Consider the following 25,963-nt stretch of genomic DNA (forward strand, 5'->3'; position numbering starts at 1 on the left):
GGGGGAGGAAGAATTAAATTGCTTACTCTAGAGAATGATTTTTTTTCCACTGACTAATAAGGAATAGAACATTTATTAAAATTATCTTGGTGACCTGAAAGGGAGAAATGTAGTTCTTTTTCCTCAGCAAAAGCAGGTCCAGGGCATTATTAGCACATGGTAAAAATTGAATAATTGAGCAACACTGACTTCTTTGGGATTCAGCCTTCCAGCCCCTGCTGTGTGATTAGTTCAGTCCAACCTGCTGGTATGCTTGAGCAGGGAGCCTGCAGAGGATTAAGAAGGAAAAACCCTGTAGCAAATCTCACGTACTGAAGACATTTGATTTAATTTTACATGTTACACATGGTAATCTGGTTTCCATTGGCAACCCCCAGCTCTGCCCTATTTTATAATCAGAGGATGGCAGGATAGATTGCAGATTTGATGGCATCACCTGGAAGTGATCATATAGAACAGTTTGCCTCAAAAGGGGGGAGTAAAAGATCTTTAAAAAGGACAGAAGAATCTGAGTCCCCTTAAAAAAAAAAAAAAAAAAAAAGAGGACAGATAGTTCTCTATAGCTCAGATACCCATGAGGATTTCATTGACAAGGAGGGTTTCAGAACTACTTATAGCAGAGCCATTTGGGATGTGGGGGAAAGGGATCAAGCCTTGTAAATCTTTAAAGGGGTGTAATTTTATTATTTATGAATTGTGGATAAGGTTTTAATTCAAAAATGGCAATAATAGTTACCATTTATTAAGTACATGCCAGAAACCCTACTTGGTTCTTTACATACACAATTTCATTAAATCCTCATAATTTCTCTGCAAGGGGAATATTACTATATATTACTGTCCCTTTATAGATGAGCAAACAAGTATTTAAGGTATGGAAGCTGAAGAGGAATGGTGGGGCAACATTAACTCCAAGGTTTCAACTTTAGGAGACCATTATTTTTTTCTATGATCTCAATGTCTTAATAAGTCTTAACAGCTTCTGTTACAAAACAATATACTAATTAATGTTCATTAGTGATGACCTTTAGCCATCCAGAAATGTTTAATTACAATCATCTTAGTCTAAATCTCTCATTTTACATATTAGGAAACTGAATACCAGAAATCCAGTAAAGCCTAAAGCAAGGTCTTCTGACTCCTCGTAATTTGTGTATTATACCATGCCTGTACACTTTCAAAGAGGGCTTGAGTAAAGGGAATGAAAGAAGGAAGGGGTCCTGCAGCACTATAAATGGTATTAGTTTGGGTTAGCAAAGTAAACAAGTCAGAAGGCACTGATGAGACACTTAGGCATTGGGAACAGTTCTAGTTCTTACCTAGCTAGTGATTAGTTTGTTCTGCTTGGCTCATGTCTGAACCAAGTAATGCAACTAATGTTTACGAATGATCATAAGTCTTTAAAATTCTCTGGTGTCCCACCAGCCATTTGAAGTTTAAAAGGACAGGGCTCTACATATGAACCACAACAGCTGTTGGCCTGTCTATCTTCAGGTCTTGAAATGGGTGTGACTGGCCATTTTTGTGACATGTAGAAGCAGGGACTACATATGGTATTTTATTGACTTAACACAGGTATGCTTCTGTCATGTTCACAAAATGCCATATATGAGGCATGTATTACCTTTTTTAAGGTGAAAACTATAGGAGTCTAATGGCAAACTGAGAAATCTTAGTGTCATACATTTACTATGCAAAGCATTTTACGTGAACTTGATTTAATCTTCATAACAACCATGACTGTTACTGTCTTCACTGTAGCAATATTTTCAGCCTTTTATTAATCCTTCCCAGAGCATTTTCTCTAACATTTTATTATGAGAATTTTCAAACCTACAGCAAAGTTGAAAGAATTGTACAGTGAAAACCCATACACCCACCTAGATTCTCTACTTGTTGCTATTTTTCTCTGCTTTATGATCTATCTAGCCATCAGTTTATCCACCTGCCCATCTTAGTTTTTGTTGTATTCCGGAGTTACAGACATTGGTACATTTTACTCCTGAACACTTACATGTGTATATCATTAATTAGTTTAAAATGTGTTAGCCTTATGAAAAAAACAAAAACAAAAAACTGAGTCCTTCAATTCTGTTTTGGGGATACAGCATGTACTCAGTCACTTTGGGCTTTCCCCGATGAGACAGTAAGGTATTTTAAGAAAAAAATGCAAGCTACTCATGTTAAAAAACACTTGTAAGTCATTAATGAGAAATAGACATCTGTAGGGAGGAGGGGATACCCCTGTTGAATTCCTAGGCCCCAGCAAGCTAGCATTGCAAAGTGACATCTTAACCTCATTTCTGATTTTAAATGAGATTGAGGTCATTGCCACATTTCTCAACACTGACTCCTCTCCTGAAAAGGAGAGTTTGATTAGCAAATTACTTAAGCACTTTGGTAATGATATTGGAACCGAATTTCAATGAACCTTTTTTACCCTTTTCTCTTCTTCCTGGGTGTGACTAAATTGCCTACAGCATGCTGCATGGTTGCTGGTAAAACAGGAAATGGGGTAAGTAATTTAGGGAATTTTTACTACCATTTAAATATAACCTACCTGATTCTTAAAGTACTTTTACTACTACTGTCTCTTTTTTTTTAGAGTAAGTTCACTAGCGACTAGAGAAATTGTCACAAGGAGAAAATTTTTATTGTATGTATTTAGTTGTCAACCTTGCTTGGTTTTTTTGCACAGTATGTTAGTAGTCTATTAAAGCAGATTCATTTTTTATAGATTTATCATGAATGTAAATCATATTTTATATGCATTAGGCACTCATATAATGTAGTTTGGCAAGCTATTTTAAAGGAACACATTTTACACTGGTCTTAGAAACTAAATTATAAAACTAATTATGCTATTAAAAAAATACATAGTAAAGCCTTACTTAAGGCAGAACACCAATGAGTTTATACAAAGTTAAGACATAGAAAACATAGGTCCACAGTCCTTTATCTGAAACCCTTGGTGCCAAGTGTGTTTTGGAACTTAGAATTGTTTAGATTTTTGGAAATGTAGTGTTAAATGCCATATGTAACATACCCCTCTCCTCCAGGGTCTGGGGGTACTATAGAATCAAACACATTAATATTTCTGCAGTGAAACATGTGAATAGTCACACTAAATTCAGTAAAGTCTAAACAGCCTCACATGTTCAAGTCAGTTTGGTTGCCAACTGAGTTAAGAAAAAAATCTTTAGTTTCCCAGAGCTTTCTGGATTTTGGAACTAAAAGTTTTGTACACATATGAAAAAAGAGCCATGTGACCACTGGAGGTTCCTGTGTACCCTGGAAAGAAAACCAAAGAAAGAAATACAGATTTCTGTATTAGAATTTCATACTTGGTGATTTATAGGAAAGGTAATTGATTTGGCTTTTGTGTGTGTGTTGTATTTTGTATCTGCATTTTTAAAAGGATAATAACCACATATTTATCAAAGGTTTCGGGGTCCTGTTAAATTAAATAAATCTCCAAGTCTTGCGATTCTGGCATAATAAAATTTGATCCTATGTTTGAGAAATTTGTTAGCGTAGTCAGAGTATGCTATTTTTTTTTTTTTGCTTCCAGTTTCCATCCATGTTGCTTGCTGTTGTTCCTTATTGAAGGATTTTAAACTAAGCTGAGTTCTTAACGCTCCTGATCAATGCAGAGATACTAGAAAATAAAAAAATATATATAGAATACTAGTCTTTCCTTCAGTGTCCCTAGTTCATTCTAATATAAAACATTGTGGAGGAATTGTCATTAAAGAATTGATTCGTGGTATTTAGGGGAAGATGGTTCATCTTTGCTCTGGAATGGTTGTCCTGTTGTATCTACAGCAAAGGTGATTGCAGTTGAGCTCCTCATCAGTAGATATCTGACAGAGGAGAGAGGGAAATGCAGTTACTAAGGATTAAATTGGTACTGAATTCACTTTAATGATTCCTCTAGGACCATCAGTCGTAAGTTAAGGGCCTCTGTGAAAACATGTACCCTAAACTATACAGAAAAGTTATTAGCCACATTCAATTTGCAGGATTGAAAATCTGGCATTTTAAGTATTGTACTTTTGCCTTAAATGTGAGGATAAGATTTCCAAAATGTCTTTTAACCCTTTCCTATAACTCTTTAATCTGGAAGGAAAAAATATTTGTAGTTGAAGTTTTAAACTGGACTAAAATGCTCTAAATGTATTTCAAAGACTATGAAGGACTTAAAATACCAGTTTTCTTAAATACATAATGAGTAATGTTTTAACCCATTTTTAGGATTGACATTGGCTGCAACACTTTGTACTCTCTAGAGTCCAAATAATTTTTAGAGAGTTTTTCATTCTTGTGTTTTCTGTTTCAACTTGTTATTCTTTAAAATGTGTGCTTATACCTTAATTATTTACTTTTTAACTCTGATGCTATTTTATGCGAATATCATTAGTTAAACTGATACAATATCAAGATATCCTTTCAAAATACCTGAAATGTTTCTCATATTCAGAGAATTACGAACAGTTTATGAAGCTCAAACACTTAGTGTTTGAATAAGTCCTTAAATGTAAAAAAGTGATTTAATTTTTTGTCAGATATAGGATTTACCAGGTATTTCATTGTTAAGCCACAATCCCAGAGCATATGAATGCGTTCTGTTTAAGCAGTTATATTCTCAGCTGGAATAAGAATGGGTAAATCAATTATTTCTTAATTTTTATTTTTAGAGGAATATGGTGTCTCTCTCTCTATCTATATCTATATATCTATATGTTTTTGATCAATTAAATATAGCTGTTAGCTGAATTACTTTTTGTTTTCTACCTATAGTTAGTAGCATCTTTTGGTCTTGAAGAATTAAATTACAATGGGTATTGACTATAAGTAGTCCTTTCTATCAGTGAAAATTTAAAGAAAGGATTCACAAATTGGCTTAAACATCTCTTTTGTTAAAAAAAAAAAAGTCCTGTTAATAGCCATGGGACTGATGTGAAGTTATAATTATTTGAATGATATGGGCCTGTTAGTTTATTAGTGACATTGCAGAGTAGAGTTGTTTTAATATTACCATACCATGTTTTTCTTTCCTTTGAGCTCAGTTTCTTTGTATCTCAATTTTAGGTTTCAAACTAAAAGCTCGAAATCATAATTGGGACTTCCCCAAACCTATTTATTGGCTTATGAGTAGATTTTGGGAGGAATGTCAGATTTTTATTCAGACATTTATATAATATTAAGTTGATGAGCATTTTAGAACATTGATACTTTAGGATTTAATTTTTCTTCTTTAGTAGTGAAGAAAAGTACAGCTTTTACATTGATTTCCCCAAAGTAAGCCCCCATTATGAGGAAGAGAGTAGATGCAAAGATTTTTTCTGGTCTGGATGAGATTATTGTAATATACAGTTTTGTAGTTTCTGAGCAATAAAACAATCCCATCTGTTCCCCCTTTCCATCTTCTGATGTGTAAGTCCTGGAATCTGGCAATTCTAGCTTAGATAAACTCATTAGAATGTTTTTGTCTTTGAAACTTTAAAAACTGTCTTATATGCAGTTTCTTAATTCTACTAGAATATAGGTCCTTGAGCTGAAGAATTTTTATCTGCTTTGGTCTCTGCTTTCTATCTAATGTGTAAAATAGTGCCTGGGACATAGCAGGTATTCAATACATACTGTTTAATGATCGCGTAAAGTTATTGCTTTCATGAAAATGAAGTTTTCCTGTCAATGAATTAATTTTTATGTTATTCAGAAAGCAGAGTCTGTCGCTGGGAAGAAATGATATAGTTCAACTAAAAGAAGCCTACAAATGGATAACTCACCCCCTGTTTTCAGAGGAACTGGGTGTTCCCATTGATGGAAAGGTATCAGGTCATCAGCATTATAAATTTTATTCTCTGGGTTTACTAGTTTTACTTTGTTATGTGGGAGAGTTTCGGTTAGTCAAAAGAATCTTCTCTTTAAATAATCCAATGAAGGATTTTTAAGCTTTTAAAAAGTTAGTTTCTAATAATCTTAAATTGAGGTTAAAGTTTTTCTTTTTCTTTTTTTTTTTTTTAAGATTTCTTTGTGATCCAAAACACTTATGAATATAACAGGTACAGTGTTGATCTTAAAAGATTAGAAATGAATCTATACCTTTAGTATATTTATAGTTTAATTAGAGAGACAGATTTACTGATCCAAAGCAATACATAAATAACTATGAACAAGCGTAGAGTCAACTTTAGACTATTGGCTGATCTTGTTTTCAATTATGCAGACGGAATCTATTCAACTGTGGTGAGCATGGGCTCAATCTATCCTGCCTTGTTTGTATCTCAAATCCCTCTGTTTAATTTTAAGCCGGACTGCCTTTGAAACCAGAACACTTAGCCACCTCCCTATTCCAGGGCAGACCTTGCCTCAGTCTTTGGAATGGATTTTAGGGATGAGCTTGATAGGTTTCCAGATGTGGAAACAGGACATATTCCCAGCTCATCTTAAATTAGATTTTAATAGTGTGGCCTCATTGCTTCATCATTTTGCTTGAAGGAAATTCCCTGAATATCAGATACACCCCATTCAAGTAAAATCACAAAACTATCTTTCCAAGCTAAATAATTAAAAACTTTTTTATCATTCTGGATAATATAGCTCTGTTTCCTCTGTTAGTAAGAATAGACTCTTTAAACTGAATACTGAGAGAATAGAGAATAAAACCACTTCACAGATAGTATGAAGAGGAAATGAAGTAATGAAAGTACTTTGGAAATTAGAGAAGTCATTGATGCAAAATATTTTTACCTCAAATTTCAGTTTGAAGCACAGATAATTTTACATGTTGAATCAGTGAGAACAGAAAATAGAAAACAAAAGCTGCAATAATGTTCTAGTAGATTCAGGATGAATAAAGGTTTCTGAGTAAAAGGAATGTGTTGTAGTTTTAATTTTATTTTGTAGATTAGAGCCAAAAAAAACCCCCAAAAAACTATTCACTATTGTGATTCTAGAGTAGCTAATAAGCTTGCTGACGATCCAATGTTATCAGTAAATATAGAACTCAATAAAAAAGAAAAAAATGTTATATTGTATGACATTTATATCTTCTTCTCAATGTGGAATTTTGTATAATCTCCATGGAGGTAAATGTATATAGAGTACGAAAGTGTGCTTTTTATGTGTACAAGGATGTTCATTGTATCATTTTTTAATAACTTAAAAAGAAACTCTTAAGTACAACTTAAATGTCCAACAGTCTAGAGCTGAAAAGATGTTCATGACATAATATTAATTGAATTAAGCAATTTTCCAAAAGTCTGTTTAATATCCCAAGAAGTATATACATTTATGTTTATATTCGTAAAAATGACTAGGAGGAAACATGCCAAACTATTACTACAGTGGAGTGGGATTGAAAACCCATCCTGTTTTATTATTTTATAATTTACTATGTATTGCTTTTTAAATGAAACAAAAAATTAAGATCTTTCTTTTAAAAGTCAAATCCATTTAAGAAGTTTGAGCACTTAAATAGAGCCTCTTTACAGAGTTTTTAAGCATGAGCATAAAATGCTTTTTGCTTTTCTAATAATTCTAATCATAGTAGTGACAGGAATAATTCTTCATTTCTTTCAGTTATCTCTTTCCACTTCCCTGAATTCTCATTCATCTTCATGCCTAATTTATATATATGTACAAAGAAACATACAAATTTATTTTAAAATTTGTTTTAATCTTGTTTTTTTGTAGAATCACTAGTAAATTGAGCTTTCGAATTAAAAAAGAAAAAAGCTATTTCCTTTACAGCTGCCTGTGAACAAGCTGATTTGAAAACAGTTGTATTTCCAGTTTTCCTTGTCACCCTTTTTCTGAGCCATCTTTGAGTGTTAATTTCTATTTCCATTCATAAGTTGTTAGATGTTGGTTTCCCTTTGCTCATTTTTAAACTGTCTTTATAATTTTTAGAGCTTGTTTGAAGTGAGTGTGGTCTTTGCTCACCCAGAAACAGTTGAAGATTGCCACTTCCTGTAAGTTACAACGTAAACAACAATGCCAATTGTGCAACATTGCTAATACTTTTTGATTTTCATGAAAATAGTATCGCTCTTCTTTCTAATGAGCATATCAGAACTCATGTCTTAGTAGGTTTAAAATGTGCTCTCTGATATAAGGGTCTAGGCAAACCAATGTAGCTCATGTAGGGATTCATTTTGTCTGCTTCTAATATCCTGAGTTTACCCTGAGTTTATGTTATATGAAATATATTTGAATTATATCCACCCCAAACTCATTAATCTTTTATATTAACTTGAATTTTACTTAGACGTGCAATATGCCCAGATTGTTTCAAGCCAGCCAAAAACAAACAGGTAAGGATTCCTGCTTCTTATTCTTTGAGTTTTGTTTGAGCTGAATATTCAAATTAACAACAAACAGGATATACATTAGAAATGTTGGCAATCTATTATACTAAGAATCAGTCTTTAAATATTTCCATTTGCTACATTCGTTTTCACTTTTTTCAACTCTCAACACCTTTGCCTCTGGCTAGGAAGTCTTAACGTGCAAACATTTTCATGTTTGTGTCATTGTCTGGATTGTTTCCCCAAGATTACATCATTTGGGAAAACATGCATTCAACTTCAGCAACATTCTAAACTTTTGTCTAATATTCATTTTCTAGAAATCAGTGTTTTGAAAATACAATCCAAAGTAAATTATTTTATTTAGGACAGTCCTGAATTAATAGAGGCACATTTGCAAAAGGGCATTTTATTTAAACTCCCCTTTACTGTCTGATGTGAGCTGGTGTTTATGTTAATGAACAGATTAGTTAGCATGTACTTTTAGTTTCTATTATCTAGGATAGAATGGCATGACATGATGTTGGCAAACTTTCACAGTTACTTAGCTAGTTTTGTGCAGACTCAGGCATTCCTAGTTTTATTGACATCCGTTTTGCTATTGTGGTTGTTGAAAAGAATATAAGTTTATTGTAAAAGATACATCTTTTGGTCTTACCTCTTGCTTTGACTAATTTCTGGGCCTTTTAGAACTTTGTAGAGGGGAGGGTTGGCATTAGTGGGGTGGGAGGGGTTGGTGGGGGGATTTTGTAACATTTGCCAAGTGCCCTGTGCAGAAATAATTAGAAATGCAGACCAAGCCTAAAACACTGCTTCCCTCCTCTTCTCACATCATGGTACACCTGGAACATTACCATGTTAGGTCAGCACCCTGAGGTGAACAGATGAGACTGCTCTAAGTTAGAAACAGCAGGCCTGGGGGTTCTCACTAGACCCTGCCCCTCAGCCCTTGTGAACTAAAGGGATCTTGGCATAACTGTAGCTCACTGCTTTGCCGTAGCAAAGGGAAGCTCTGCCCAAATGACCTGTAAGCAATACTTATATTGAACATCTAGTTTTACTTTTTGTTATCTTTGAGGAAATATACAAGTACCAACATTAAATAATACAATAAAGAAATTTTTGTCAAAGCATCACAGACAGCACACCATTTGGCAAGTACACGTCTTAAATGTAGTTTTCCTGCCTCACGGCTGGGAGTAAGCTGAATGACCTTTTGAGATTCTTTCAGGCCTGAAATTTTGTATCTTAACAAACAGGCACTTAATTTTCAATTCTAACCCAGTGACACCTTGGCGTTCCCCAGAATATGGTTTAGAAAATCATTGCTCTTAATGATCAGCTGTTGAGATTCCTACATTGTTCCCCTTTTTAGTCAAGTGTAATTTCTCATAACGTAAGAAATAATCGTGATTTATCATAGTGGCCACATATGTATGCACTAATTAGTTCTAGTATGTCTGCCATGTGGTTTGGCTTTTCTTATTTTTAAAAACCCAGAGTGGGATGTTTGTTGTAGATGCCTTTCTATTCAGTATAGTGGATTTGTTTACTTTGTCTGTGGCTGGTGAGTGATGTTGAGTTGTTAGATGCTAGGTCAGGCCGGTTGGCTCTGTTTTACCCCCTTACCCTGGCAGACAACTCCTAAATTATATACTGTGGCTCCTGAAGGGATGTAGGGAAGAAAAGATAGATGGATCAGTCTAAACTTCTTTTGAGGTCTGGGAAAAAATACTCAAAGCACACTTCCTGCAATGTCATCATTTGTGTATTTGAAAAGGACCCCGTTTGAGGGGGGTGGGACGGCGCAGTGAGGAAGGTGTGTTCTGCCAGGTCTGCCTGGAGTTGCTGACCTGGACTAGACTGAAGAGAAGGGCTGCGGGGTGTACCAGCTGCAGGGCTGGCAGTGTAGACACTTATGTTCTGTTGATTTTCTTGACGCTATTAAGTATTTTTCCCTTATAAGTGTGGCTTAAAATGATGAAGTTTCTCCAGCCATGTTCTAAATGCCTTTTCTTTTCATTTTACCCTATATAGTCAGTATTCACTAGAATGGCAGTCATGAAAGCTTTGAATAAGATAAAAGAAGAGGATTTCCTCAAGTAAGTAGAAGTATAGAAACAAGGAATAATCATGGAATTTTAGAAGAAAGAGAGTGTTGGAAATAATTGGAATTATCTCTAAAACAAGACTGTATTCATTATATCCCCAATCCCTGGCTCAGTATCTGGCATGAAGTGTTATTCAGTAAATGTCAAATTAATATTTGAATTTATGAATCAAGTCCAACTTCTTTATCTTTTAGAAGAGGATATTGAGGTCCAAACAGAGAGTTGAGTTGCATAAGATTTCAGCTAAGTAATAGAGAGTGCACTTAGAGCCAGATTTCCTGAGTCTCCAGCCTCATACTAGCCTCATTACATCCCTAATCCTGGATTTCCTATTATTGTCCATCTACAGAACAGTGAGTAAAAGGCTTATGAGTTTCCGGTCTTGTTAAAACATGCTGAAATACAGTAAACCTCAGATTTTAATTTTGTATGTTCATTTTATTTAATAAAATATTATCATAGTTATCCTTTCAGAATATCCTTGAATAAATTTCAAACAATGAAGTTATGAGGAAAAAGTTTCGTATATTTTACTGACTAAAAATGAGCCTCAGAATGAAAATATTTTTATTAAATTTGAGAAAGTAAAGACAATTACTCTTTACAAGCAATAGTTCCCAAGTTTCTAAGCAATTTCTTTGTTAAGACATCTTGGGAAACTGAATGAAATTTTAAAGACAAGCATTTTGGATTAAGTCCACATCTAGTCATTTATGGGTAGACTCCAGTGCATGGCTTTGGAAGTTCCCAGATTGTGGACTGAGAATAAAGCCATGAATTGCTCTTTCTCGTCTGTCCTCAGTTGATGTTTCTTAGCCAAAGGACAGAGTCTGTCACATTCCACTTTTTCTAGCTCTGTGGTCTGATTCCCAAGGTCGTAGTTGGAATGAAAATGAAGAAGAGAGAAAAATGGTGGAGTACCTTCCTCACAGGTGGGACATGCTCGTGTGACGGGTCTCTGACAGCACACCAGCTTTACCCAAGTGATTGAGGATTTCGTAAGCCAGCAGCAAGTGTTTGTGGGTAGCAAAATGAACCTGGAGAGGCTTCCACCTCTTATATTTGGATTTTTCCCCCAAATCTCAAGGCTGATGTTGGAAATGATCATCTGGGAACGTGAAGCCTCCCAAGCATGAAAGGTATTAGCGGAGCCCTCATTTACTTAGTGCCACTCTCATGTATTAAAAGTGGTACTCTAGAGGCCTAAAAAACCCTCATGGTTCCAAAACTTAAAATTAGGAAGAGGCTTAGTCCTTAAGAGACTTGGGCTCTGTGTGTCTGAGACAATGCTGATTCATCGTAGTTTTGTGGTTCAGTATCATGTCTGGAATATAGCAGCTGTAAAATTTATTTTGTTTTGCAGGCAGTTTCCTTGTCCTCCAAACTCACCAAAGGCTGTATGCACTGTTCTTGAAATTGAATGTGCTCATGGTGCTGTTTTTGTGGCTGGTAAAATATTTAGTCTAGAATATACTTACACTGTCCATTTCCTCTCCTTTCTGAAAAACTCAACTGACTCCTATTTCCATCTTATTGCTGTTATTAGTTTCTGATTAGTTAACTCTTTGAAGAAATAGAACTGATAGCCAAGCTTATTTTAGGTCATCTACACATTCTTAAGGATCACTCAGGAGATCTGATATTTAAAATGCCATGCCAAAGGGAACTGACACTTCCCAGGTGTTAATAGTTTTCATCAGAGATGGTCAAATAAAAATATGGGTAGTTGTACAGACCAGAAGCTGGTCAGGATAAACATAGCTGTGGAGAGGATGTTTTATAGCATGAAATCCATCTTGAAAAAATAATTTTATTATCTGCAAAATGACTAAACACTCGACTTCTGCCTGAAAAAAAAATTGTTGTGTTGACTTTCCCAAGAAGTAATCTAGTAGACAGTTTTTGTTTTGAAATCTACAGCTGTTTCATAGTAATAGCTGAAATGAAATTGTTCTTTAGTCTTGAATATAACACCGTGCCCTGCTCCCTGCCTTGGCATAGCTTTGTTCATGAAGCAGTGAGTCATATTCTGTTAGAGTTTTTTGTTTAGGTAATTAACAAAAACTTTAAAATTTCCTGTATTCAAACTCTTTGGAATACATTATCACCGATGACTGTTACACTAAGAGTACTATTCATCAGGCGTAAAAGTACTAGTTGCTCTTTTTTTACTCCTTAGTGTGTTCCATAATATTGTAACTTGTTCAGTCAGCCAATCAGATTAATAAGTGTATTGAGCATTCCCTTAGAACTAATTGATGCGTCATATTTTGTCTAAAGCCCTCTCTTCTATTATTTCTTAAATCTTTTCATTGAATCATCTGTATGTCTGTGTGCTGACTCTCCAAATTAGATTGTAAGTTAGCTGAAGGCTAAGCCTTGTTTTATATCATAGCGTCTAGGATATTGATACTCAATAAATAGTTGTTGCTTTTCTTTTTATCCTACTGTGTTAATTGTACCATTCCATCCAGGCTACTGTTACATTTCTTTGGCAGGGAGATATAATAAGTATTCCAGGAATCTACCACAAACTCCTTGGATAATTGATGGACAAAGGAAGCTGGAATCTTCAGTGGAAGAATTAATTTCAGAACATCTTTTGACAGTATTCAAAGCAGAGAGTAAGTGTTAACGATATTCATATTTTAAATACATTGTCATTCATGACTAGACTTCTTGGAGGTGTCAGGAAAGATTTCTTTATTTTGTAAATCACCGCCAAGTCTGGGCCCCTTGCCTGACAACTTCCTGTGAACAGGGATCTCCATGTCTGAGCTCCTCTGACCCGGGCTGGATTTGAGTCAGGGTGCCTTGAGATTTCTTTCCTCTCACAAGATTGCTGCCTTTTCCTGGGCAAATTCAAAACAATTGAAACTACTTTAAATGAATGCACTTACACTGTGACCCTGGGACACCTCAGCCTCAGCCTCTTTTGGGGAATATGAGAAAATTAAAACACAGCTTCCACATCCAGTGCTTGTTTAAGAATAATCACTGGCAAATGCCTGGCTTCCATCTTAACAGCTAAAATGTACTGGAATAAAGTTCAGGCCTACGGAAAACAGATCAACAGCTGTCCTTTCACAGGGACTTAATGGTAGTTGTGTTGTTTTAATTTCCTAAGTATTAATGAGCCCAGGTTTGTTGGGTGAGTCAGATCCTGTCAGGCATGTACTTTCTTTGTCTCAATAGGCCTGTCAGGTCAAAAGAGCATAAAATCTGGTGATTTCACCTAGGATTAGACTAGAGGAAAGGTACTGAGATTTCAATCACAGGAAACCATGCTGTACATCAGGAAGAACTGTAGGCAGTGAGTAAGTACGATAATACTCTTCAGAGTGGGTCTTCCAGTATAATTAGAACATCTTTTCTTTTCTTTTTTTTTTTTAAATAGCGGTACTAGGGATTGAACCCAGGCCGCTGTGCATGCTAACTAAGCATGTGCTCTTCCACTGACCTATACCAACCCACCTAGAACACCTTTTTGGATGGACCAGCTAGACACCCATCCTCCTCTCTGATGAACTTTAAGACAAGCCTGCTTTAGGAATGGCAAGCAGGTGACTGAAATGAGATATTGCTGTCCCTTCCAGCTCTCTGTTTGTCAAGAGGAAAGAGAAGCACTTCAAAAACCACATCCCTCTTATAATTTGTTGCCCATCAGGAAGGTGAGCCCTTTTTAAAAGGACCATTAAGAATTATTTACCAATGGAGAAGAAAGTAGCAACCTAGTATCTTCCAGAATCTTAGCAGTAAAGACTCGGGGATATCGCCACAAGCTTTTACCTACTTAATTTAGTATTTACATGCTGGTCATCTGATAATACTTATCCAAGTTATGAAGAAGTGAAAATAAAGCAGTAGCATAAAAAGTCTCTTTCAAACTCTTTTTTTGGGCCACCTTATTCCCTTTCTGTAAGAAGATTCAAGATTTAATTCTGATTATTTGGGTCCCAAGAGGGCTGTTGGGAGGGCTCTGAGACAGCCATGTTTCCCCCTTGCAATCTTTCATGAAGGTGATTTGTTGTCATTTTTCATTTGAGGAGGAAAAATATTGTCCCCAAACTGAATATAAAGCCAACTATGTGTTTAGCATCTCTAATTGTGTGCTGTGGAAATTATTGAGAGCCACTTGAGAAAAAGCAGACCTCCGGGCATCTGTGCTAACTGGCTCCTTGGGATAAAATCTTGCTGTTTGAAATCCCTGATTAATAACATCAATTGGCTAAACCTGTACTTCTCAGATATATTACTTGTTACTTCTGTGATTCACATCTAAGAACTCTGGGAAGATGGTTCTGACTGTTGTACCTCTAAGTTTTAAGCTCTATGGAAGTAAACCAGTATTGCATGAAGCAGCCTAGCTACTTCTGTAAAGGTTCCTTCCCCTCAGTGGGAGATACAGACTTGTTTCTCAGTCACTGAACACTCCACATCGTATTATCTACTTGCCAATTCTCCAGTTAATAACTTTGACATACTCTCAAAATCAGTGTCCAAGAAATGTTTTCCTAATACATTTATTACTTTACTTATTGAATAAGTATTTGTCGTATCAGTTCCCTGCTGAAAACTGGTCTATGACTAGCTATAGGATGAAGTCCAAATTATGTAACTTGTTATTCTGAGGCCTTCATCATCTGGCCTCTGCCCATCCTTCAGTCCCATTGTCTGTCTGCCCCCAGGTGTGAGGGCCACTGCAGACTAGCTGAGCCCTTTACAGTTCCTGATCATTCTTTTTTTTTTTTTGTCCAACTTTTATTTTTTCTTTTTATGGGGGGCGTAATTAGATTTATTACTGGAGATACTGGGGATGTAACCCAGGACCTCATGCATGCTACGCACGCATGCTACCATTGAGCTATACTCCCCCCAACCTGATCATTCTTGACCTTGGTTTTTTTTGTTTGTTTTTGAAATAACTGTTCCATTGAGCAGAAGTCTGTAGAACGCACAGTATTAGTGGTACAAGGCAAGACATAATGTGAATTTAGAACAATCAGCTAAATTTTAGACATACATTTCCTACCTGTTCTTTGGCTGCCTGTGGTGGTGTGGTATAGACAGTGGTTAAGAGACTCTGGAGCCAAACTGGCTGGCTGCTTCAAATCCTGACCTTACTACTTACCAGGGATGTGATCTTAGGCAAGTTACTTACCTGTCTCTGTCTCACCTTCCTTAAAAGTAAAATGGGGATAATGATAGTATCTACCTCATAGTGTTAACATATATGAAGTGCGTGGAATAATGCCTGCTCACGGTCATGTTTGCTGTGGAGATGATGGTGAAATCATCAGTCATTTCTGAGTCTAAGAACATTGTCATGTAACCTCCCCTCCCTGTTCAAGCCTCTTTCCCATTCCAGTATTTGCAGTTTTTAGTCTGTGATGATCTATCGTAAAATGAACACTTGTTTTGTCATGGTCCAAGCTTAGGTTTACTTATATAATGAATTTGCTTTCAGACTCAAAGCTCTTTTTCTTCCCCCCTCCTTCCTTTCATAGAGTTTAATTCTCAAATAATGTTTCTGCTTTGTTTTTCTTTTGTTTTAAGGAAAAGAAAGATAGATTTTTCACCATAAGTTTGTAGTTAGGGTGGTGGTGGGGCCTTCCTGCAAAAAGTGCTCTGCCTTTGGATTTCCCATGCAATGACTAAGGTCTCGCTTTGACATCAGAAACACCTAGCTCTTCCATTTATTCTTGTGATCTTGGGAAAAGTACTTAACCTTTCAGAAACTTGGTGTTCTTTTATTTAATACCTACCTCATAAGGTTATAATAAGGATTAAATGAAGTAATGTGTGCAGAAATTTAGTTCAGTGCCTGGCATGTAGTAAGTGCTCAATAAATGTTATTTATTATCACCTTTGCTATTTTTAGTAGAGATTGGGATTAGAGGTGGGATGATGACTATTCCTTGGGATTCTCCAATAGATTGTTCAAGACAAATTGGGTTTTTGCTAAAAGATGAGAATGAAAGTCTAAGGACTATCATGTCTCTGATTTTTTTTTTCTTTATCTGCTTTCCAAAGGCTTTAATTTTTCATCCTCTGGAAGAGAAGATGTAGATGTGAGAACATTAGGAAATGGTAAGATTGCGACAACATTACTTAACTAGAATTAACTTTCAGATTATCACCCTTTTCAGACAGCAGATTTATTATAGTCACTTAGTCAAAATCAGAGTGGGCACAGCCCAGAGCTGCTGCATGTGAGGAAGCCTTGTGGATTATGGAGCTACTTTTATAAATTATATGAGTATGTTTTAACAGGAATTATTTCTTCAGAGGCCACCTTTTTTGCATACCTGTAGGTTGCAAGAGGCTTTTCTGTGCGTTAACAAAGAGGTGCCTGATATTTTCCAAAAGTTTGGTTATTAATTGTTCCACTTAATAACATTTCAGCAGTACCAGTACAGTTTTCAAAATGCACATCTTCATTTAAAAAGTGCTTCTGCTCTCTTACCCTTTCATTTCTCTCATTTTACAGTGTTGAATTGCAAGAAAGATGATGAGAATAATCTTGAGCTATTTGAGATTTGTAATCCCTTTTTCTCATGGAATCTCAGCTTTTCATTTCATTAGTGGACTAGGCTAGGAGAATGTATTTCAGCTTGGTATACCTGGGCATTACTGCATGGGACAACTTTATGTTAGGTGTAACCAAGTCAATTAGTGGCTGTTTGAATTTGATTTTGTAATTAACACAGGCTTGTCCATGGACCTTTGGGAAAACAGTCATTTTCACATATTGCCTGTAGTGGGTTTTAGCAGCCCCCAAAAAGCCCCTTGATTCTTTTCACACATCCTTCCCTCCCCTAGATGTAGTCATGTCACTAAACGTTCAGTCCCTAGAGCTCAACTCGTTTTTTCACACCTCCTAACCCTCTTGCATTAGCCCAAATGTTAACTCCATCAACACGTTTCTGTTTCATGACGGGGTGTGTGCTGCCAGGAAGGCCCTTTGCAATTGAGCTGGTGAATCCTCATAGAGCACATTTCACTTCACAAGAAATTAAGGAACTTCAGCAGGTAAACCACTTCATGACATGGAAATTGTCATGTTTCTGCCACTCCGTAACTGAGCTAGAGTTGCTAATTGTTTTTCTTTTTCTAATACTGCAGAAAATTAATAACTCGTCGAACAAAATCCAAGTCCGTGACTTGCAGATTGTCACAAGGTAAGGATAGGCCCACTGGAGATGATTTCAAAAGGGAAGTTTTGGTTGTAGATCACATATCTGATAAGGAATCTGTATCCAGAATGTATAAAGAACTTCATAATAAGAAGACAACCCAGTGAGAGATGAGAGATGATTAAGTGCACATTTCTCCAAAGAGGATGTATGAATAACCAACAAATATATGAAAAAGTGCTCGGGGGGAGGGTATAGCTCAAGTGGTAGAGCACATGGTTAGCATGCATGAGGTCCTGGGTTCAATCCCCAGTACCTCCTCTACGAATAAATAAATAAATAAACCTAATTACCTGACTCCACCAAAAAAAAAAAAGAAAAAAAAAGAGAAAAAATGCTCAACATCTTCAGTTATTAGGGGAATGCAAATAAAAACCACAGTGAGATCTCACTTCATAAAAAGACAGAAAATAACAAGAGTTGACAAGGATATGGAGAAATTGGATCCCTCATACATTGCTGTGAGATTGAAGTGCTGCCACCTTGGAAAACAGTTTAGCAGTTTCTCAAGAGGTTAAATATAGAGTAACCATATGACCCAGCAATTCCACTTCTAGATATATACCCATGAGAAATGAAAGTGTACATCCACGCAAAGACTTCTACATGAGTGTTCATAGGAGCATTACAATAGCAAAAAAGTAGAAACAACCCAATATCTATGGATAAACAAACAGTGGTCTATCCATAAATAGACTACTGTTCAGTAACAAAAAGGAATGAAGCACTGACACCTGCTACAACATGGATGAACCTTAGAAACATTATGAAGTGAAGGAAGCCAGACACCAAATACCACATATTGTATGATATCATTTTACATGAAATGCTTGGAGTAGGGAAATCTATAGAGATAGAAAGTCGATTAGTGCTTGCCAAGGGCTGGGGGAAGTGGAGAATGAGAAGTGACTGCACATAGGTGTGGAGTTTCTCTTTTGGGGTGATGAAAGTATTCTAAAAGTAGATTGTGGTGATAGCTGCACAACTCTGTAAATGTACTAAAAAAATCACTGAATCGTTCAGTTAAAACAGGGGAATTGTATGCAAATTATATCTCAATAAAGTGATTTTTAAAGAAAGGGAAGTTCAGGGCAAGGCTTGTCTGTATTTTATATATCCAGATAAACTTTCTTTTATTATTTTTGTTTAGAGAGGCAATAGGACATATGAAAGAAGGTGAAGAAGAAAAGACCAAGACCTATAGTGCCTTAATATGGACAAATAAAGCAATACAGAGGAAGGACATTGAATTCCTAGATGACATAAAGGTAATTCAGTGCTGTAATTCTTTTTATTTTTCTACTGCCTATAAAAGAGTCCTTTGTTTTCTCATTTGTTACCAACAAGCTCTGGGGACTGTGAGACTTGATGCTAAATCCCAGCTTTGCCATTTACTAGTTAAATGACTGGGCAATTCATCTGAGCTGTCTGAGACGCAGCATTGCTAGTGGTGAAGAGCCTGACTCCCAGAACAGATCGCCTCGGTGTAAATCCTGGATTTCCATTTCTTAGTTGTGTGACTTTGGACAAGTTGCTTAGCCTCTTGGTGCTTCATCTATAAAATCAGTTAGAAGGATTAAATGAGTTTAGTCATATAAAGCACTTAGAATAGGATCTAACACATAGAAAACACTCAGAAATGCTATTATTATATTTGGCCATCTGTAAAAAGGAACTGTAAGATAGCACTTATCTAATAGAATTGATGCCGAGATTAAGTGAATAAATAAAACATGTTAAATAAATGGAACAGGATGATGTATGTGGAGCACAAATGTTCGGGCACATGCTAGATTTTCCTTCACATGAGCACATCACTGTAGAAGGTCTACATGTTCATTTGCATATGTCTTCCCACCTGCCCCCACCTCTTCCTGTAAAGATAACTTACTTTCAAATGCAGGGGATGAGCATAAATGGGCACAAAGACGTGTATAGTTATCACAACACTATTTAAGTGGGCCATATTTTGTAATAATTGAGATGATCTGCTAGAGGGGACTGGTTTAATCTTACGGCTTATCTATATGATGGACTATTACTAGCCAGCTGTTAGAAAGTATATGGTAGATGAGTATCTATTGCCAAGGGAAAATGTTCCTGATAAATGCTAAGGGGGAAGAAACAAGCTATAAGAATATATAGAGGATGATACATTGTGATTTAAACACACATACACACAAGTCTGTGCTTATGTATACACGTATGTATGACTATGTAGAAAACAAATGGTATGGCAGAAGATACCATAAGATACCATAACTTTATACTTATGAAAAACACAGACACCCAAGAGAGAAACATGGACAAAGCATATGAACAGATAGCTGAAGAAAGAGCAACTCCAAATGGCCAAGAATCATTTGAAAAGATGTTCCACCTCCAGAGTGAAGTAACAGTAAGACCTCACTTTATTCCTCTGAGACTAAGAATGCCTGCTGGTTGGAGTGGGGAAGAAGGCGAGTTGTACACATCTTCAGTAGAGAGTGTTTCAGGCTTTTTGGAAAACAATGTGGCAATGACTGTAAAAATAAAAAATATGCTGGACTTCTACCCAGCACTTCCACTACTGGCAATCTGTCCTGAGGAAATAAAACTCCAGTGCAGAAGGATATGTGCACAAGGACATTTGTTCAGAGTGACAAAATTAGCAAAAGCAAAACTGGAAACAGCATGAATTTCCTTCAATAAGGAAATGGTAGAACAAGTTGGAATATTATTCAGCAGTTTTTTAAAAAGTTGTTTAAAAAAAACCCCAGCATGTGATCCCATTTAATTTCTGTTATTGTGTGTATATATGCCTTAAACTATTGGAAAAAAAGATAGAGGGAAGTCTACATCTGTGACTTGTAGGAACACCCATGACATTACAAGAAAAAAGCAAAGTACAGAATAATGCTTATATTTTTGAGTGTTTTGGTGAAAACATACAAGTCATTCACCTGCTTGGAGCAGTTCATCTATAAAATGAAAGGTGGACTAGATGACCCCCACTGGGTCCTCCAGTTCTCAGGTTCTGTGATTCCATATCTAGAGCCCTGTGGCTTTTTGCCCTATTGTCTCCGGTCTTTAGGATGATAGTAATACTATAGACAGATATCTCTGAGATTGCAAAATAAATTTCTAAACCTCTATTCCATCACATGTGTATAGCTTATTTAGAGGAATATAAAAACTCATTTTAAAAATAGATTCACAGTTTAGGGGTTGCCGAAGAGCTAATTCAGAAATAATGCTGAAAGAATAGGTAACGTACCAGGTAGTGAAAGGGTCTATTTTAATGCACCACACCTCAGGTGCACCAGTGAGACTAGTTGACTTCCAAGTGTTAGGGTTAAAACATTTTTTCAGATATTCCTATTAGCATCAAATATATAAAAACTGAGTTAATGCCCCTTTTCTGAGAAAAAAGTCACTTCAAATTTACTACTTTTCTCCTTGTTTTTAGGGAGGAATCCTTCTCCCTTACTACTACGTCTAAGGAAAAAAAAATCGCTTGTGTGTGCTATGTGCTTCTGAAGATTTAGCAGTGTGGGGACAGCAGAGTAAATGAAGTGGTTTCCTTTTGTTTGTTAAATAAACAACCAGACCAAAAAAGACACACCAGCGTGTGCTGATCAGAGCATTACGATGGAAGCAGTGGTGGCTCTACCAGCTCAGTTGTGCCTCCATTGACTGCTCCTGGGTCAGAGTCCTGGGACTGACTTGAGGTGAAGGAGACAGAGAAGGGCATGCCTTAGCTAGTCACTCCTTTAAAGGCCAGCTGGCTCTGTGCTCTGAAGTGCAGCCGAGTCGTTACAGATTCCGTAATAATTCAGCTTTGTCCTTTTTTTGGTCCTTTTGGCCAGAGTAACGTCAACCCTTATGGAGACAACTTATCTCATCAGAACAAAGTGCTTCTAAAATCAAAGAATTACAGAATCGTAAAACCCATGAGTTAGGAGGGTGACTCACTGCTCTGATAAAAGCAGTCATGTCATTTCAAGTGTAGTCTTTGTCAGAACTTGCTCTTCTTTCTTGGTGGAGAACTTGATAGAGGGGAGACCAGATGGAAATTTTTCTTTTCTCATCATGGCTTCAGGCACTCACTAATCATGTAAATTAAGAAGGAGTTGTTCCAACAAGAAATTGCAGAGGATTCAAAGTTCTTCTGAACCTGCATTGCTGGTTATGCCCAATATCTATTTTTAAAACTTAGAATTAGTTGGCCTTTTACAATATTAATCTCTATTTTTAAATTTCTACCTTGTGACATAAAAGGAAATCTCTAATTGTGAGAAAAATAAGCCTGTGTCCCTAAAGACCTGATGTAAAAAGACATGCATTATTATTCTTAAGTAATTTAACTGGGCTAACAAATATTGAGAGGTCCTGGTTTATTGTACACACTTATAATTTACTGTATTGAAACATGACCCTGGACAGTGATGCAACTGTTAATTTTCCAGATATATCCTTTTGTATAACCCAAAAAATAACCTGTGAGTAGGTATACGGTTCTCCCTAAAACACGCACATGGCCCAAGCACACAAGTAATGCTGATGTCCCACCTACAAACAGCCATTTCTCACCTCAGTCTGAAATCCCCACTGGTAGGTCACTCTTTTGGGTTAGGGAACAAATAGGTAAGAACATTGTCTTCTAGAAGAGCTCTGTTAAAGGGCAGGATAGAACTCCAGGGTCCTAAACAATTTGTTGACTATTAGAGCAAAGGGGACCTTAGGGATCATTTACCTTTAAGCCTTTTTTGGTTTTTTTTAATGGCTTACTGGGGCCCAGAAAATGAGTAATTGTGGACTGGGTTATGGGAAGTCCCATAGAGTTGACTTAAACCTTAGAGGATACAATTTATTTTAGTATTGGTTTCTGTCATGACAGTGATAGATGGGGTCCTTTAAGAAAATGTCTGTAGTGAGCCATGGATGACAGAGGAGGTGCTAAGACGGGCTTCACTGGGCAGCAAAGCTGACACCATGGTTATCGTATCCTCCTCTAGGACTTAAAGATTGACCAGAAAACTCCTTTACGGGTCCTCCACCGTAGGCCCTTGGCTGTGAGAACTCGCATCATTCACTCCATGGAGACACACTACGTGGATGAACATCACTTCCGCCTCTACCTGAAGACTCAAGCTGGAACGTATCCTTTCACCTCCGGTAGCACTGATCTAACCAGAACCCTGTTGGGAGGGTTCATGCTGCCCTAGAAAAGAGGTTGAACTTGATCGATCTAGGAACGGTTAGGGAAAGGTTTGGGTTGGAGGTGTTTTTGGTCTGAGGGGTTCTTACACATTAAACTTGTGTTTTTCAAAGTGATATTTTAAACCATGAGGCAACAGCCAGTTCAATGTGAACTTTAAAATACTGAGTATCTCATACAATGCTGAGTACATAGTAAGTACTCAGGGAACACTTTGATTGATTCATTGATTCATGTCTTTACACATTTTGCAAGTCACATATTCATAACCACATTTGGGTCCTTTCAGCATTTTGAGCATTTCCCCCAGATAATTAAACAGGGATGGTAGATGGAAGTGGCCTTACCTTATGTAGTGACTGTCACTGTATTTGGCCACTGGCCCAGAACAAGAGAAGAGTCCCAGGTTGATTGCTTGTTCATAAGCTACCCTGCTTTGTGTGGTTTTGTATCAGATCTGAGTTGCTGGTTAAAATAGATCAGGAAATTGCCGTAGTGTTAGCTTTAGTTTATTTTTCAAAGGTGCTCCTTGTTTGTTTCTCAGTTTTACATTATTTCATGATCCAATAGCATGATGTGATAAGATGCCTTCTAACTAGTAAAAAACAATGACATTTATTGGATATGATAAGGGAAAAAAAGTTTTAGTCACCAAATAGCATTCTCACTATATTGCTGTAATTAGCCTGCCTGCCATTCTCCATCAACCTTCTCTGCCCTCTTCTTCCCCTGCTCTATCCCAGGAGTGACTAAGCTGAAACAAGTATAGGTTATTTACTCCTAAAATCTAAATTTTTACAGTTTGGATCAAGGCATGATATATTTAGACCAGTGGGCAGACCACTGTATCTTTGTTATTTGGAGCACATTTGCCTATTGTAGATGTAATTTCAAAGGAATCACAGATTAGAAAATTTTTTTAATCTAATTTCAGCTTTTATTTTGGTGTGCTAGGAAGAAATGCAATGGTCTTTTGAAGAAACTAATGTCTTTTCAATCTCATTAACATACTTTTAGAACCAGCCATGTACATGTACTTAAGCCATTAGCCAAGAAATACTATTTGGTAGAACTTCAGATACTATGTGGTTATACACAGAAAAATGTGAATTTTTCACATATATTGCTCAGTATACTGAACTAGTTCATTTGACTTATACCTTATCCCTCTGGCTATGAATAAAAAAACCACTCTGGACTTTTATTCTGGGGCTTTTTGGTTATCTCCCCTCATCATCGCTACTCAGAAGTGGCACTCTATAAAGTGAGAGAAAAGGGACAATTGTTGAATAATTAGGAGTTTAGCAAAGAAGACTAGATAATTATGTGAGTCAAAACATTTGGTCAAAGTAGAGTGAATAAACTATTGGAAAGTAAAGAGGACATAATATTAGCATATTGTGGTGTTAACTTTTTATTTATCATCTAAGAACAAACTTTTATTTCATTTTTTCCTTAAACAAACCCCAGCTACATTAAAGAGTTTGTACATGGAGACTTTGGGAGAACCAGGCCGAACATTGGCTCGCTGATGGATGTGACTGCAGACATTCTTGAGCTGGATGTTGAGGTAAACCATTTTGTTGTGAAACTGCCTGTTTGTACACTGAATTGAGCCATGGTTATGCTTTTTAGCATGAAGCCAGGTAGTACTATTCACTTTAATAGGTATTTTAAAATGGTTGAAATCTCACAGCATTATATTGCAGGGAGAGACTGGCATCAGGATGTGTTTCTTTTTTTTTAAAAAACAAGCTCTCATTATGATCCTTGCAAATATATAGCTACTTTACTTAACTGTGCTGTACATATGACATGAGATCTAAGTTCTTAAATCAAGCAAGGAAATGAAGTTGTATGTGCCCTTCATATATCCTTTGGACTCTTTTATAAAGAATTTAAGGGAGCTTACTTAGAAACACATATTCAGGACAGGGATAGAAAATGGGATGAGCCAATGGTTATAAAAAAAAAAAGCAGTTCTATAAGGATTCTATGTTGTCCAAATTCTCTACTCTTATAGTCTGAATTGAAATCAGATTAAATTCTTAAATAACGAGAGGAATGGAATGAATGGGTCTTTCAGGCAATTCTCCATAACTGTTTCTCTCATTTGAGCATCAATAGGTATTGAGTCACAAATTGTGCTTTTTGGTGAATAACTGATTAGGAATTGAGCCCACCAAAAAAAAAAAAAAAAAAAAGCTTGCACTTGGGTATATTATCAGTTATAAATAAAAAGAAATGGGTATATTTGGTATAATTGCCTAGTGTGAAAACAGCCTGGTAATCAAATTGATCACTGAAACATTATTATCTTACCAGCAATTCTCTTGAAGTGCTTTCAGATTAGATTTTATACACCTCCTGTGGTACCTTCAAGGTTGCAGGGAGCCTTCTTAGCTTAAGAGTGTCAAAGGGCCACAGGCCAAGTTTTCTCAGCCCTGACTGTCCATTGAAATCACCTTTAGAGCTTTTAAAACCCTACAAACATTTCTACCCTCCCCTTCCCTCAACACATACAAGATTGTGATCAATAATGTTTGGTTTCAGGCTTGAGAAAGCACCCATTAATTTATATATGGGTTGTAAATCTGGGCTTTTCTAATAAAAATTTCCAAATCTGGTAGTGATGCATAGATTAATTTAAAAAAATCATTTTTAGTAAATTATTTCAGGTTTTAAACTTTAAGTTTCAAAAAACAACATGGGTACAGTAGTTGTGTGGTTTTTATTTATTTAATTACTTTTAAAACTAACTTCTAAATAGGCCTTCTAGTTAAAGCAAAATGCAGTTTCATACTTTTAATGCCAGGAACATGATTATTTATGTAGGGGCAAACCATTCTGCTGCTGTAATTCCATTATGACTCAGAGATCAAGGTTTTGTTCCAAAAGAGCCAAACCAGGATGAGTAGAGATAGATAAATTCAATTTTAAAAGAAACAAGAATTTTGCTAGACTTATATGTGATATGTAAAGATCTCTAATCCATTTCTAGTTCCAGGTGATCTTTCATAATCATTTATTTCACATTTAGTTGCTAAGCTACAAACAAGACTGTAAGTGTACAGAGTACCTGAGTATTGTTAAATGCAAGATGGGAAAATGAAAATGATCTGAAGACTAAAAGTTTCTGAG

The 25,963-nt window shown here is 36.3% G+C and overlaps 1 protein-coding gene across 3 annotated transcripts in view; it reads left to right on the forward strand.

The window, feature by feature from the left end:
• Positions 1-25,963, forward strand: part of PUS10 (pseudouridine synthase 10) — a 55,100-nt gene that overhangs the window by 26,806 nt on the left and 2,331 nt on the right. For 2 of the 3 annotated variants that reach the window (XM_010989760.3, XM_031467091.2), the window contains exons 5-17: positions 2,481-2,515; positions 5,723-5,834; positions 7,918-7,979; positions 8,276-8,321; positions 10,353-10,417; positions 11,790-11,875; positions 12,925-13,050; positions 16,460-16,516; positions 17,382-17,458; positions 17,552-17,607; positions 18,773-18,890; positions 22,620-22,762; positions 24,293-24,392. In XM_010989760.3, the coding sequence (XP_010988062.1) occupies positions 2,481-2,515; positions 5,723-5,834; positions 7,918-7,979; positions 8,276-8,321; positions 10,353-10,417; positions 11,790-11,875; positions 12,925-13,050; positions 16,460-16,516; positions 17,382-17,458; positions 17,552-17,607; positions 18,773-18,890; positions 22,620-22,762; positions 24,293-24,392 (1,083 nt within the window). Of the gene's footprint in view, positions 1-2,480; positions 2,516-5,722; positions 5,835-7,917; positions 7,980-8,275; positions 8,322-10,352; positions 10,418-11,789; positions 11,876-12,924; positions 13,051-16,459; positions 16,517-17,381; positions 17,459-17,551; positions 17,608-18,772; positions 18,891-19,907; positions 20,020-22,619; positions 22,763-24,292; positions 24,393-25,963 lie in introns of those variants that run through there. The other variant, XM_064494466.1, reaches the window with a different exon arrangement.

The sequence above is a fragment of the Camelus dromedarius genome, chromosome 15 (genome assembly GCF_036321535.1).
Source record: "Camelus dromedarius isolate mCamDro1 chromosome 15, mCamDro1.pat, whole genome shotgun sequence".
Classification (NCBI taxonomy): domain Eukaryota; kingdom Metazoa; phylum Chordata; class Mammalia; order Artiodactyla; family Camelidae; genus Camelus; species Camelus dromedarius.